General features: G+C 41.0%; 2 protein-coding genes across 2 annotated transcripts; one reads left to right on the top strand and one right to left on the bottom strand.

Annotated features, from left to right (window-relative positions):
- Positions 1–1,975: 1,975 nt before the first annotated feature.
- Positions 1,976–5,843, bottom strand: LOC141426917 (uncharacterized). Its single transcript, XM_074086173.1, has 6 exons — positions 5,678–5,843; positions 5,479–5,593; positions 5,075–5,163; positions 4,220–4,370; positions 2,987–3,111; positions 1,976–2,450 (listed from the first exon to the last, which is right to left on the bottom strand). Exons 1-6 carry the CDS (start codon positions 5,702–5,704, stop codon positions 2,319–2,321), a joined length of 639 nt encoding a protein of 212 aa, XP_073942274.1. The 5' UTR covers positions 5,705–5,843; the 3' UTR covers positions 1,976–2,318.
- Positions 5,844–6,306: 463 nt separating this feature from the next.
- Positions 6,307–12,373, top strand: LOC141426916 (lysosomal phospholipase A and acyltransferase-like). The gene is made up of 6 exons (XM_074086172.1): positions 6,307–6,769; positions 6,883–7,257; positions 7,463–7,690; positions 9,830–10,001; positions 10,708–10,830; positions 12,041–12,373. The coding sequence occupies exons 1-6, from the start codon at positions 6,688–6,690 to the stop codon at positions 12,279–12,281; spliced, it is 1,221 nt and encodes a 406-aa protein (XP_073942273.1). The 5' UTR covers positions 6,307–6,687; the 3' UTR covers positions 12,282–12,373.
- The last annotated feature ends 1,731 nt before the right edge of the window (positions 12,374–14,104 follow it).

Here is a 14,104-nt window from a genome sequence, read left to right as displayed (position 1 = left end):
CATTTTAAAAATGCGAATGGCTTCAAAATCTAAAAATAATTAGAGTGAAGAAGGTGATGAAAAAATAGAGAAAATAATGACATGAAAAGTAAGGACGGTCACCTAGTTCACAAACCTTGTGTATCTACTAATTAATTTAGATCTGAGCAAATAATTGTCAATACTGAGCTTTTAAGATTTCATTATTTTCACCTATGGTAGAGTAATTTTATGACAATACCTGTCGAATTTTTCAACATCACTTATTTTTTTGCTACTTCTTAATGACGTGTAAAATGCACCTTATCTGCCCTGTTCGGGGAAACAGGGGGTATACAACACGAGTTCTCACTCGAGGTCCGTAAAGTGACTCCCGGGACGCTCATTAGCTGTCCCGGGATGAGGCTCTTCTCAGCGACTCTGTGGGATGCAGCAGGGCTACTACCTACGAAACTCGAAGTTCGTGTCGTGCGGTCCCTCTGACACTTAGGGGATGTTTCACCATCCATTGATTAGTGTTAACTGACGGTTAAATGTGATGCCGTCTTCGTCTATTCGAACAAAACAAATAGAGACGGCATCACATTTAACCGTCAGTTAACACTAATCAATGGATGGTGAAACAGCCCCTTATACTATTTAATACGAGAGCGAGAGGGACGGTACGATACGAACTTCGAGTTAGCCCAGCAGGCTCGTAGTCACTCCATAAGGGCCTACGCTAGCTGACGCGGTTTGCACGGCGCGGGTGGACGCCTGTTGAACAGTTGTTTAGTATAAGGAGCGCTAACTGCCCCCTGCACCCGCGCCCACAGGCGTGCGCCCGCGCAGTGCACCCGCGCCAGCCAGCGTCGCTCGGCCCTAATAATTTTCTACCGCCATACAAATTTCAATTCTCGTCTCGCCTCGCCGGTGGAACATCACCCTTAGAGCCTAGCTAATATTGCAAGTGCCGCGAAGACATCGTAAAACAACTCTACCATAATTGTATTACGAGAATTAAATTAATTCAAGTAAAACATTCATTATTACAACATTACGAAACTTTGAACAATTTCTACGCATTATTTTTTTAATTTTATACTAGCTGTATTGTGATTGCACACAAATAACTTGGAAACTTTAACAAGTCGCGTTACATTGATACACTATTTATATAAGACTACGTATTTAACTAAAATAAAAAATCTAGAATGGAACACTTTCACGACTGTTTTGCATCTACCACGAGTTAGGCCACAATTTCGTAATAAATTATCACATCATCAACAATCACAATGTCGTCAATGGTAAAAACATTCAATTTAGGCTTGATATAATTAAAATTCTCAATTTAGTAACGGTATAAAACAAGAAAAAGTAACGGTTTTCAAAAATTTGGTTCATCTACAGACCTTATTATTGTAATCGGAAACAATTTATTATATTATTCTTCGATCGTCAATCATGTCGTCAACATAAAATCGAAACACTGCACGCATGGTGTACTTATTACACCCTTAGTTCTTTTTTGGAAAGTGTGGTTGTTTTTTTTTGTGTGTGCTTCAAGCAGGGCATTTTTAAGTTGATATAATTTAATATGTTTCAAGACATTAGGTACGCATTTTTAATTTAAGACACCTCACGCCATGACAACCGTCATATTTATTCGCAGTAAATTTGGGGATACCAGACACATGGAATAAAGTCTGTAGATGTAGTATGAGTAAGTCTATGAAACATTTCCATACAAATCTGTGCGCATTTCTTATTGTAAACGGTTTACTTATTAACATTAATCTTTGCTATGGGATTATTATTATTGATATGTTGGATAGAGAACACTTACATAGTTAGAAATGTCTAGTTAACGGCTATTTTAAAATACGGTTCGAAGGACCAATGGGGAGTTTAAACCACATTTTTTTCTCAGCCACATCGTGAATAGCTGACACCTGCTATTGTGTCCGTTAGCGCCAGTACAGACGGACTGCATTCCAACTGCAACGTAATTGCAATCGGCACAACTGCACTCTGACTGCCTATATAGGCAGTCGGCAGTTACGTTGCAGCTGGAATGCAGTCCGTCTATACTGGTCCTAATGTTGCTGCAGTTTCTTTATTTGATAACTAGGTGGAGTTAAGGTCGCTACGAGAAAACGAATGTATGATGGAAATATAAAATAGGCCTTAGTATGTAATGTAATATAGGTATTTTGAATTGATATTTGAAAGAATGCTTCCGTGAGTATAAAATTTTTACAAGACAGTCATCTGTTAAAGTAAAAATCTCTTTGGTGGGTATGTACCACCAAACGTGCCACAGTGTAAAGTAAGTAGACCAGCTATGGCACTACAGGCTACAGCTGCGTGCGTTGATCGTACACGATGACTGCGTCGGCGTCGAAGAGCTGGCTGCGAGACTTGCTCAGCGCTATGATGGCGGCGTGCTCGCTGCGCATGCGGTTCTTGTATTTCTTGCTCAGAGACACCTGTACAATCAATTGAATCTCGGATTTTGGACGTAAGTTACTACTAGTTGAGTATACTAAAAACTGAAGAATGCTTTTGTACCTATACGACACATGATCGTAAGTATAAAGTGAGCAGACTTGAGTTTTAGTGAAAAAAAATCATGACACCCTTTTTATTGACAGTAAAGTTTTTTTGTACTCGATTATTGCATCGTCATTTGAGCACCATCTATTTATATATCTAATTTTAATACAATCGATCATCGGAAATCGATCAAACTCGACGAAGATTTTACAATTTAATTTAATAATCTGAAATGGTGGTCTTGTTAAGGATGCGTTTCCACCAGAGATGTACGAGGATGTGTTGCGAGTTGTTTGTTTTCATGAATCACGCCTCATATAGGAAAACGCTCCGCTCAGCTGTTTCCACTAGAGATGTGCTCTGCGAGAACAGGTCAATGAAGCGTTGATATTGGTTCATGAAACACACATTCCTCGCGACACATCCTCTCACATCTCTGGTGGTAGCGCAGCCTATTGGGTGGTAGTACCTTGGCGTAGAGCTGATGCAGGTCGTCCTCCGTGGAGAGCGGGCGCGGTCTTGGCCGCAGGAAGGCCGGCAGCGAGCGCGTCTTGAGCGCGTCCAGCCCCGCGTCGCCGCACACCTCGTCCAACACTGATCATACGCACACAATACACACACATTTCATAGATTATATTGTAGGGCCTCGGTCGTTCTGACCCGCCGCGGTGGCAAAAACAACGACAGTTTCCGAGCTTTTGTTTGTTTGCGAAGAGATGTGTGTACACTAAAAAACACTAGCATATTTACGTATTGCTTCAGGAGGAGGAGGATGAGGAATAATGAGGATTTATATAATGTTGAAGCTAAACCTAACCCACTAAAACCCCCGACATTGCCACTTCAAAGTTCAATATCTTAAAACGGCTGAACCGATTTTGACAAAACATGTCTAAGAACCGTTGCTAGAAAATCTGCTTTCAAATGAAAAAAACCGCATTCAAGTCGGTCCACCCGTTTAAGAGCTACGGTCAAACTTATAACACCCCTCTTTGCGTCGGGGGTTAAAAACAAAAGAAAAAGAAGAACAATTATGTTTTCACACCTCTCCTTCAGAAAAGTAACTTTTTCTCCCTGACGAGAGGGAGCAAAGTGCAACTTTTCTCTTCAAGGCTTTTCTAAGTATTTTATTGCAAATGCAATTTTTTGAAGTTGATAATTGTAAAGCCACGCCATTTTCTATGCTGGTTGTTGTTTAATAATATTTAGAATTTGTTTTTTTCAAGTTTCTTAATGCTCGGTGTGAAAAGTTGTATGAGCCACTCGGGAGCAAAAATATTTTCATCTTGGGCGTTAACACTTGAATCCCTCATTACGCTCAGGATTCTACTTTAGAATCCCTCGCTACGCTCAGGATTCTATTGTAGAATCCTTCGCTACATTCTGGATTCAATGTACGCCCTCGCCGTAAATACACCATTTTGCTCCCTTGTGACACAAATAACTATTAAGGTTAAGTTCGTCTATCTTTTTGGTAAATTTGCAATGCTGCAAAATAACTAAATAAAGACGCCACGTGCAGACGTACCGGCTCGGGTGACTATATGAACGCCTCGGGTAAAATGGCTCGTTTTATGCTCTTGTTGTACAATCTACTATTGTACCATAATAGTATATTTAGTAAGGTCGAATATTTGAGTAAGTACATTTAATTTTATGTGGTTGCTTGCAAAAAAGGGTTAAAGTATCTGTTAGTACTGACCGCCGCTAGAGGCGTACTGCTGCGCGGGCGGCGGGTCGCGGGCGTCGGCGCGCGCGGCGCGCTCGGGCGGCGGCGGCAGCGGACGCGCGCGCATGCGCCGCTCCGCGTCCCCCGCGTAGCTGGCCGGCCGCGCGTGACGCTGCACTTGCACCTGTCAGGTAAAGAGGGGGGGATGTCAGAGCACCCTTATGTAGCCCACAAATAGAGCTCTCATCACACCCCCCCGGATTTTCGCGTACCCACTCTTCTCGGCCCGACGCGTAACTACGGCTGTGGAAGTTGCGGAAAGTTTCCAAAAAGTTAGAAAAGTTGTTGGAAAATTCTGGAATTTTTCATAAAAAATACAGAACATTTAAGAAACTGAATGATTCAATCCCCATACCAAACTGTGAAAATTTCGAAAATTTTCCTGTATGAAAAATTCCGCATTTTGGAAAGTTTCCTTTGGCACATTAGTATAGTCAACGTCATAAATAAGTGATCATTTATGTACCTTACCTTGTCACTTTAACGTCATGTTTGAAAAGCCATACGAAATTGTGTAACGATTAAAAGCGACAAGGTAGATAAATGAACACTTATTTATGTCGTTGACTGTACGTGAAAATACAACCCGCGGCGCGTAAATGTAGGGCTGCCGTCTGAACTGACTGAATCCTGGACCACACTTGACCACAACAACAAAAATACGTAAATAAATAAATCTGTCTGATATCAATAGGATTCCACCTTATTTTGGCGTAGGAACAAATTCTACCTTGCTACTTAATTGCGAAAAAAATATGTGATACTTTTTTGCCGGTACCCCCTGCCCCTCACACGTAGTTTATGTAAATTTTCATAAGATATTCTTACCTCAGCATTCTTTACCCTCGTGTAGCCATCCTGACTGGTGTAAGCGTGGGTGTCTTTGATGGTAGCCTTTTCCTTCAGATACTGCTCATCTGTAAAAAAAACCATATAGTAACTTGTAATAATATTATAAATGCGAAAGTGTGTTTGTGTGTTTGTCCGTCTTTCACGCCGTAACGGAGCGACGGATCGACGTGATTTTTACCATAGAGATAGTTTATGGGCCCGAGACCATAGGCTACTTTATCCCGGAAAAATGCACAGTTCCCGAGGGAACAGCGCGCGATAACCGAATACCACGCGGGCGGAGCTGCGGGCAAAAGCTAGTACAATAATATGTGTGATATAGTCTGAAAATAAATTAGACTAGAGGGACACAACTAATTTATTAAATTTAAAAAGCTTACCGAATGATTTCTGGTGTCGCGGCATCAGGCGGCAGTAACAAACTATAATTAACAAAATAACAACGCCACAAATCCCTCCAATAAGCCAAGATAACCAAATAATTATAACACGACCCTGAAATTAAATTAAACCTATTAAAATTACCAACATATTGCAATTAAATGGCATCGATTTCATATTTTCTTGCCCGGTGCATACCTGCAGAAACATTTCAGTTACTAACATAAAAGCGAAAAACGCTTGTTTTTGATCCCTCTACATATTTAGTCCCTAACATTTTATCTTATTTTGGTATCAAAATACTAATTAAATCTTAAAAACTATGTTAAAATCTAATACTAAAATGAAAGATCACTGTCCTAACATTTTTGACACTTTTTAAACATGCGCGCTGGCGCCCTGCGGCGGTGCGTTCCAACCAAACACTGTTGTTCATTTATTGTTTCTGGAAGATATAAATATGTTAGAATAACTTTAAACATTGTAATAAAAGTAAAATTAATTAAAAAAACATTACAGTATATAAGAGAACTGAAATTTACTTTGGGAAGATAATGCATTAGAAATTAAAAAACTATATTCTGAACAAGGCTGTCAAAAAATCCACATTAACGTTTCACTGCACTCATTTATTGTTTATAATGATAATATTGAACTTCGACATGTTTCTATGTCTATTAATTACTTAAAACTTAAAAATAATAGTAGAAACCAGTAATTTGATATAAAATTATTATGTTTTATTTCAAAACAATGAAAAGAATGTACGATTTTAGGATTTCCAGTGCATGCAATGAAGAAAATAATTACTATTTCTCCAGCATACGTGAGCATACGTAGCTAGGAACGTATACCGCTTGCATGTTATTATTAGTGTGGTGATACTGGCGATTTTGTTTATCGCAATTATCAATTAATTATGTGTTTTCTTGAATTAAAATAAAAACATGTTTAACAAACAGCCACCAGCTGATTGTTTGTAGGAGACCGTTGGTTATCAGTTGTATGTTTTTACTCCCGCTCCCGCTCCGCTCGGTCATCGTACGATCGCGACGTCATTGACTAGTATTTGAACAATAAATTCTACTTGTTTTTCACGACACATTGGCTTCGAAATTACGAAACAATTAGTCCGCGTTTGCACACACACGTAAACTCTATTTTTATATTGATAGTCATCAGTGATATTTACCTAAAATAAGCGTAAAATGCCAAGTATAAAAATAAGTTTTTTATTTATTTATTGCATACTCGCTCAGAATTCTCTTGGTTTATCGCCTGTCATCTTGAGTAAGTACCGTTTATTTCTTTACTGTGTTCAGACAACTAACAACTAAAATAGAATTATCTAGAAACTGTAGGGAACTCATTATGAAAGATTGAAAATATTTTCTATATTGCAGTTCCTGGCGACGGAGGTAGTCAGTTAGAGGCAAAGTTGAATAAAACTTCAGTGGTGCACTACATTTGTGCTAAGACATCAACAGATTATTTTAACATTTGGCTGAATCTGGAACTCCTTGTCCCCTTTGTGATTGACTGTTGGGTGGACAACCTGAAGCTGGAGTATGATAATGTCACCAGGACCACCAGAGACCCGGAAGGGGTCAGTGTGAGGATCCCGGGTTGGGGCAACCCGGAACCTGTGGAGTGGCTTGACCCATCTCATGATAAGACTGGAGCATATTTCAACAGCATTGCAGATGCTCTTGTGAAGATTGGGTATGTGAGGAATGTGTCCATCAAAGGAGCACCGTATGACTTTAGGAAAGCTCCTAGTAAGTTGTTTATTTTCAATTTATTTTAGATATTATTAAGGGGAAAGTGTTAATTATTTGTAATTGATAAGTAAATGCAAAAGTAACTTAAGCTATTTTCTCAACATTCTTTCTCCCATGGAAAGCTATATTAACGGCAGGTAACAATAGACTGTTTTTTCCTTAGAAATCACCGCAGCACCTAATTACATTCCTCTATTTACAGATGAAAATGCTGATTTCTTCGTAAAGCTAAAAACCCTGGTGGAAGAGACGTATACCACCAACAACAAGACAGCGGTGACACTACTCGTGCACAGCATGGGAGGCTCCATGGCACTCCACTTCTTGCGGCTACAGAAGCAGCCATGGAAGGACCAGTACATACGGAGACTGATATCACTCTCTGCTCCTTGGGGAGGAGCTGTCAAAGCTTTGAAGGTGTTCGCTATTGGTGAGTCCTCTTCCAACTTCATCCTAATTTCACATCTCATAATAAAATACAAGCTGTGCTGGCCTAGTGGTTTGACCTATAGGCTATAGTCTCTTAAACAAATGACCGTGGATTCAAATCCAGGCTCCTGTTTTTCCAAATTGAATGCAAAAATAAATTTCAAATTTACCACAAGCTTAAAGGTCACAGCTCATTACAGCCTCGAGCGGTTAGTATTCTTCGTATGGATTTGTATGGCCATGCGCTCACTACATCAACTCCGTAGCGTCACCGGATCGCCTCACTCGCGAGGTTGCCACGCGCGGACAGCACGTGGACGGCGAGTGTACTACTCGGTGATAGCCCGCTGTCCACGCGAGGTCCACTCGTTGTCAACGCGGCGTCCACCCGTGTACCACCTGTCGACAACGAGTGGACGCCGAAAGTCGAGGCGGTGCTGTCGGGTGCCGGGTGGCTCTAATGAGCTGTGACCTTTATGGTGAAGGAAAACATTGTGAGCACAAACCTGTGAAGCAATTTAATGCTATGTGTGAAGTTCCCAGTCCGCACTGGGCCTGCATGGGAACTACAGCCCAAGCCCTCTTAGTCTGAAAGGCCTGCAGCTCTGTGCCCGGTAGCCGGACGTACGTAGATGATGGCAATGATGATCATGAATAAAAATAATTATTAAAGTTTATATAAAGTCTTATTTAGACCAAAGATTTGATTGCAATATTTGTCTCAATTAATTATCTACATATAAGTTCACTAACCTATATACCTAATAGAGGTTAACACATGTGAAAAGAACATTTCATATAGATGAAGTTCCATAAATGCGTTATAATATTGAAAGTTAAATAAAAGTAGTTCAGTCTACATTCCATTGCAAAACTGTGTACAATGAATCATAAAAAAAAGTTTCTAGACTCATAATATTACTGTTCATATTGTCATAAATTTAACATAAACATTAATTTCCCTTGCTTCAACTAATTAAGATAATGAAATGCTTAAGTATTTATACCCAGTTAAGTACCTATTCCTATTATCCATTAATTAACTGTCTTTTGTACCTCTAGTCTTCTGATATAATTACATTCTACCTTATACAATTACTTGTTCTACTTGTCCCCCGCCCTGGCTTCGCACAGGTATACTAACGACTATAATGAGACTGGATCTACGCTGCAAGCATCTTGTGTCTCACTCTCTCACTTTTTGCATGAAGATTGAAAATATTTAAATTCGATTTTTACAGTTGTATACAATTTTTTAAGTATTTTCATTTATTTATACTTCTGTGACCATTATTAACATTAAAAATATAGAATTAATTTATATGCAAATTATTGCAAATATATGCAAAACATCGCAACGAAGCGAACGCAGCGCACGTCGAGGCGAGTCAGTCAGACAGTCGGGCAGTAGAATCAAATATATGTAGATGAATGTTCAGGGGGCAAAGCTGCTCGGCTTCACCGTACATACCTTTACACTTGCGAAGACCAGTAATAGGACAGGGCATGCGGGTCGAGAGCGGGGGTCCGCACCGCACCATACCGCGGCGCCTTCGCACGTCCCGCCGCGCGCTCGCCGTCGGTGTGATGTTGTTTGTATACCCTTAATAGGTTTGACAACCTTAAAACACAGACATTCATTGCCCCGTATAACGCATACCTATTCGCCATAATTAATTTCAGGTATTGTAAAACATTTGAAGCCGTGGTGGCCTAGTGGTTTGACCTATCGCCTCTCAAGCAGAGGGTCGTGGGTTCAAACCCCGGCTTGCACCTCTGCGTTTTCCGAAATTCATGTGCGGAATTACATTTGAAATTTACCACGAGATTTGCGGTGAAGGAAAACATCGTGAGGAAACCTGCACGACCTGCGAAGCAATTCAATGGTGCGTGTGAAGTTCCCAACCCGCACTGGGCCCGCGTGGGAACTATGGCCCAAGCCCTCTTGTTCTGAGAGGAGGCCTGTGCCCAGCAGTGGGACGTATATAGGCTGGGATGATGGATGATGATTGTAAAACATCACCCAAAATAAAAAGGCCAAAAACAGTGGCAGGGCATTTCAGAGACCTCTCGCTACATTAGCGCCTCTAGCCCTCATTCGCTGTCTCTGTCTGTCTCTCTATAACGAGCCTGGTTGCAGGCGACGACCTGGGCTCGCTGATTCTGCGCGAGAGCGTGATGCGCGCGGAGCAGATCACGTGTCCGTCGCTGGCGTGGCTGCTGCCCTCGCCGCTGTTCTGGAAGCCGGCGGAGGTGCTCGTGCAGACCGACAAGTTCAACTATACTATCAACGACCTGCAGAAGCTCTTCACGTTAGTATTACTTACCGATTAACTCACGAAGGCGCGCCCCTCCACAGCTAAATATCAATGTGCACAAGTAAACCTCGTACTTACACGTTCTTAGTCCCAGTATGCGTGACTAACGGTACGCTTGCGACTGAGGACACGTTCGTATACTTTGTCGTACGGATACGTTTATAACTACGATTATAAAATGTGGAGGGGCGAGCTTTCGTGAATGAACATGTCTCTACCCCGTTATCAAGCGGGCTGTTTGGTGGCTACCTAACATTATTAATGTGCAGGGGCTGGACAAAAAGTGCCGATGACGTAAAAATGACGTAATCTTGCACACAAGATGATGTTTTTATTTAAACTTCCGTGTGACATGTAGTAACAAAGTAGCATTAATGAAGTAACAAAATAATCGTAAATAAATCCATGGAATTCAGTGAATAAAATAAATTTCATACGTTTAATAAAGAGGTTGATAAATGATAAGTGATAATTGTTTATGAAAATCAAAAATACAATTTGAAATCATCCTCCTATAAGTGGTTTGACGTCATCGGCACTCTTTGTCCGACCCCTGGTGATGTGCAATACAAAACTAATCCAAGTCTCGCTCGACGTTGTAGCTACTCGTATGTATGGGAACACCAAATTTTCACGGCCTCTTGGTTGACCGAACGTTCGGTAATCGTCAAACCACTACTCGAGCCGTCTGTTCCCGCAGGGACATGGACCTCCCGAACGCGTGGGAGATGCGCAAAGACACGGAGCAGTACACGCGCGACTTCAGCGCGCCCGGCGTCGAGGTGCACTGCGTCTATGGATACAACATCTCCACTGTGGAAAGGTAACCTACCTGTGTTTTTTAAATGGTGTTTTTGCAGGAGATACGTATTAAGCTTTAACATGTTGAACGCCAGCTTAAAAACCATGAGTAGTCTAGTGGGCGGCGACGTCAGGTGTGCTGCTAATGTGTCGGGTCCAGGCCGCGTCGGACACTGGTCTCCGCATGCCCTCCGTTACTTCAGAAGCCTGTATACGGCCGACGGTTTGCGTTTCGACTGTTTTTACTACAGCAAGTGACCTGCGCGGCCCCACAATAATATGATCTGGTCACTTGCACGAAAAAATTCTAAAGGACATGTTTCTAAAAATATTGTAGGTACGTAATAATATCCATCCATCCATCCATAGCAGCCCTTAATTCGTCCGTCTTCGGACATAGGCCTCCTCTCCATTTCTCCACGCCTGGCGATCGACAGCCATATGCATCCATCCTCCACCCGCCTGTCGGCAGATATCGTCCTTCCACCTCATTGGTGGTCTCCCTCTACTGCGAGTGTTTCCACGAGGTCTCCACTCCAGTGTTCGCCTCGCCCAACGATCGTGGTTCATCCTGGCTGCCAGGACGTAATAATATAAACTGACTATTTTATGTGATGATCTTATTTGATTTTTATTTAAAGAACTAACTAAAGAGCAATTTTAACCTGCAAGAGAAGTCGTGCAAGTTGCAGTACTCGTACATCGCGGGGCCGTATAGCTTACAAGTATGAAGTCGTCAATCGTGCGCCGCAACTTCCACGATTTTTCCTGCCGGTCTAAATGAGGGCTATCGTTTTTTGTCTCACTAGATGGCGCACTGTTGCGTGAGGTTTTTAAGTATGGCTTTCAAAGTCTGTTTTTACGGGTGTGAAAACAAAGTTTAGATTAAAATCATATTTGATACACCTTAAAACCGTACCATAAAAATATCGAGCATGCCACAGTGTTGCATAGTCCCCGTTTTGTTCGGAAAAAAGGGAGGACAAAGGTTTCCGAAAGACAAAACTGTCTCAAAACACAGACATTCATTGCCCCGGAACGCATATTTGCCATAATTAATTTCAGATATTGCAAAATATTCACAAGATTATTCTAATTATAAATAAACCCGCGTAACTCACCCAAAAACTATGAGATTTGACATTTCGGAAACCTCACGCTACACTAGCGCCTCTAGTGGCGAATCCATACGCGATAGCCCTCATTGAGCTTAACATTAACCGTGGCCTCAGGTTGGTGTACAAGCCGGGCACGTGGCTGGACGGGTACCCGACGCTGTCGGGGGGCGACGGCGACGGCACCGTCAACCTACGCTCGCTCACCGCCTGCGAGCACTGGGCCAAGCGCCGCGGCCGCTCCACCCTCAACGGAGGCAAGCCCGTCAAGTCGCTCCCACTCGCCAACGCCGAACACCTCAAGATACTCCACGACCAGAGAGTGATCGACTATATCACGACAGTCATGAAGATATAAAAGTATGTGACGTTTTTTCTTTTGGTGCTGTGAACTAGAGCATTCACTTGTACAGTCGCCATCAGATGTTTAGGAGCTGCCAAGGTGGACAAAAATATTAAGATATGCAGTCTATGATCTTTTTGCCGAGCATCTGTCCGACTCCGACATCGTCGTGAATAATAAAGTTGAGCATTTACTAAAGCGTCCCTAGAATGTTTGGCTCTACGCTTAGCTCTGCTCGACTTTATCAGTGCTTTTTGACGCAAAAGGTACGATAAGTTTAATCAGTAGGTGCTACTTTTTGGTGTACTTCTGGGTAATTTTGCAAGCTTTTATTGAACTTGACGAAATAATTTATTTGAAATTAATACACTAGTATAATTGATGTGTTCACACACACACAAACATTACGCCTGTATTCCCATATGTTACATACATATATAATCAAGTCAAGCGATCTTTCTTATTGTTGCGATGAACCTTCGGCATACCGTAAAAGGTAAAAAAGTTGTTCATGCTATTTTACACTGCTACTAGCTGGTAGCTATCGTCTTACTGGTTACATGTTTGGAAACGACCAGCAAACTACGTGTGATACTTCCAGTGTTGCAAGCGTCTATAAGCTGTTGCTAATTACCTCTAAGGTATCTAGTGAAGCATCTCTAGTATTTTAGGGTGCCTCTTAACAATTAGGGCGTATGTGATGATTTTCTTGGTTTACTAATTTATAGTAATTTTATGAGAAATTAACAATATCATTTTATCATTAATCTGTCATCTCCCAGGATAACAGGATCAAAGGAATTTGGGCACAAATTTGTGCCTCTGGGAGAGGACAGGTTAATCTAAGTGAAATGGTTTTTTTTGGGTTCTAATTTTAACGTGATATTTTTGTTTGTCTACGTAAATAGTTAAATACTTTAAAAAAACTGATTATTATAATTTATCATATACCTAGAATAACGTACATATTTTACTGTACCTATTTGTCTCTCTTTTCACAGCCATGAATCTTGCCATTTATTAGCTCTCTTTGATAATGAGTAGTAGAGTGCTTTTTGCAACAAAACTTTTTAATGATTGTATCTCTTTCATTCTCAAAAAGCGTCGCCAGTTACTTTAGAAGTTAGAGAACCATGATGCAATGAAGAGTCGAGAAACTGAATCACGTACCGGGGTGGAACCTTTTCATAATCAATTTCGCTATGATTTCTTGGGCAAATGTTAGGGATGTCAACATGACATTAGTAGATAGTACAAAGGTTCCACCCCGGTACATAATTTAGTTTCCTCGACTGTACAGTTTTTACTTAACTAATAATTCCGAGCGGCAATTTTCGTTTACGCAGAAAAGCGCAGATAGGTTTTTGTCAGTTGCCTAACTCATCTCATAAATAATTTAAGTATATCGAACTTTATTAGCAATAGCAAGATCTAAAGGCATATAGGAAGAAAAATTAGTTATAAAAAACTGTATACTAACTATTACTACTCGTTTTAACCAATCCATTTAAATGTATTCATTAAGCCTTAATGGTTAAGGGAACGGATAGATGTCATCAAAGGCTATTTCATGGTTATACATGATCATTTTAAGGTACTTTGTAAATAATGTAGTAAGATCAAAGGGGATAAATGACACTTTGATAGAAATGAAACAGAAGTTTTTGGTTTATAACTACCAGTGGCGTAGAATGAACATTTTCGTTAAGCAACCCGTAGAGGCGTGAGTTGGGTATTGTCTTCGGAATCAACTGAAAGCTTTACTCGTACCATAACAGTCATCACATCACTAACGTCTTGTAAATAATTTAGGCAACTCGGGAATTGAGTTGTTATGA

The sequence above is a fragment of the Choristoneura fumiferana genome, chromosome 3, assembly GCF_025370935.1.
Source record: "Choristoneura fumiferana chromosome 3, NRCan_CFum_1, whole genome shotgun sequence".
Taxonomy (NCBI): Eukaryota; Metazoa; Arthropoda; class Insecta; order Lepidoptera; family Tortricidae; genus Choristoneura; species Choristoneura fumiferana.
This window is presented reverse-complemented; position numbering and strand designations above follow the sequence as displayed.

Bases quoted from the DNA above. Each gene is read 5' to 3' on its own strand.
- LOC141426916 (XM_074086172.1), top strand. From the start codon at position 6,688: ATGCCAAGTATAAAAATAAGTTTTTTATTTATTTATTGCATACTCGCT. The intron at 6,770-6,882 runs GTAAGTACCGTT...TCTATATTGCAG, and splicing joins TTTATCGCCTGTCATCTTGA to TTCCTGGCGACGGAGGTAGT. The intron at 10,831-12,040 runs GTAACCTACCTG...CCGTGGCCTCAG, and splicing joins AACATCTCCACTGTGGAAAG to GTTGGTGTACAAGCCGGGCA.
- LOC141426917 (XM_074086173.1), bottom strand. From the start codon at position 5,704: ATGTTAGTAACTGAAATGTTTCTGCAG. The intron at 4,371-5,074 runs GTAAGAATATCT...TTTACCTGACAG, and splicing joins CGAGGGTAAAGAATGCTGAG to GTGCAAGTGCAGCGTCACGC. The intron at 2,451-2,986 runs GTACTACCACCC...TTGATTGTACAG, and splicing joins TGCATCAGCTCTACGCCAAG to GTGTCTCTGAGCAAGAAATA.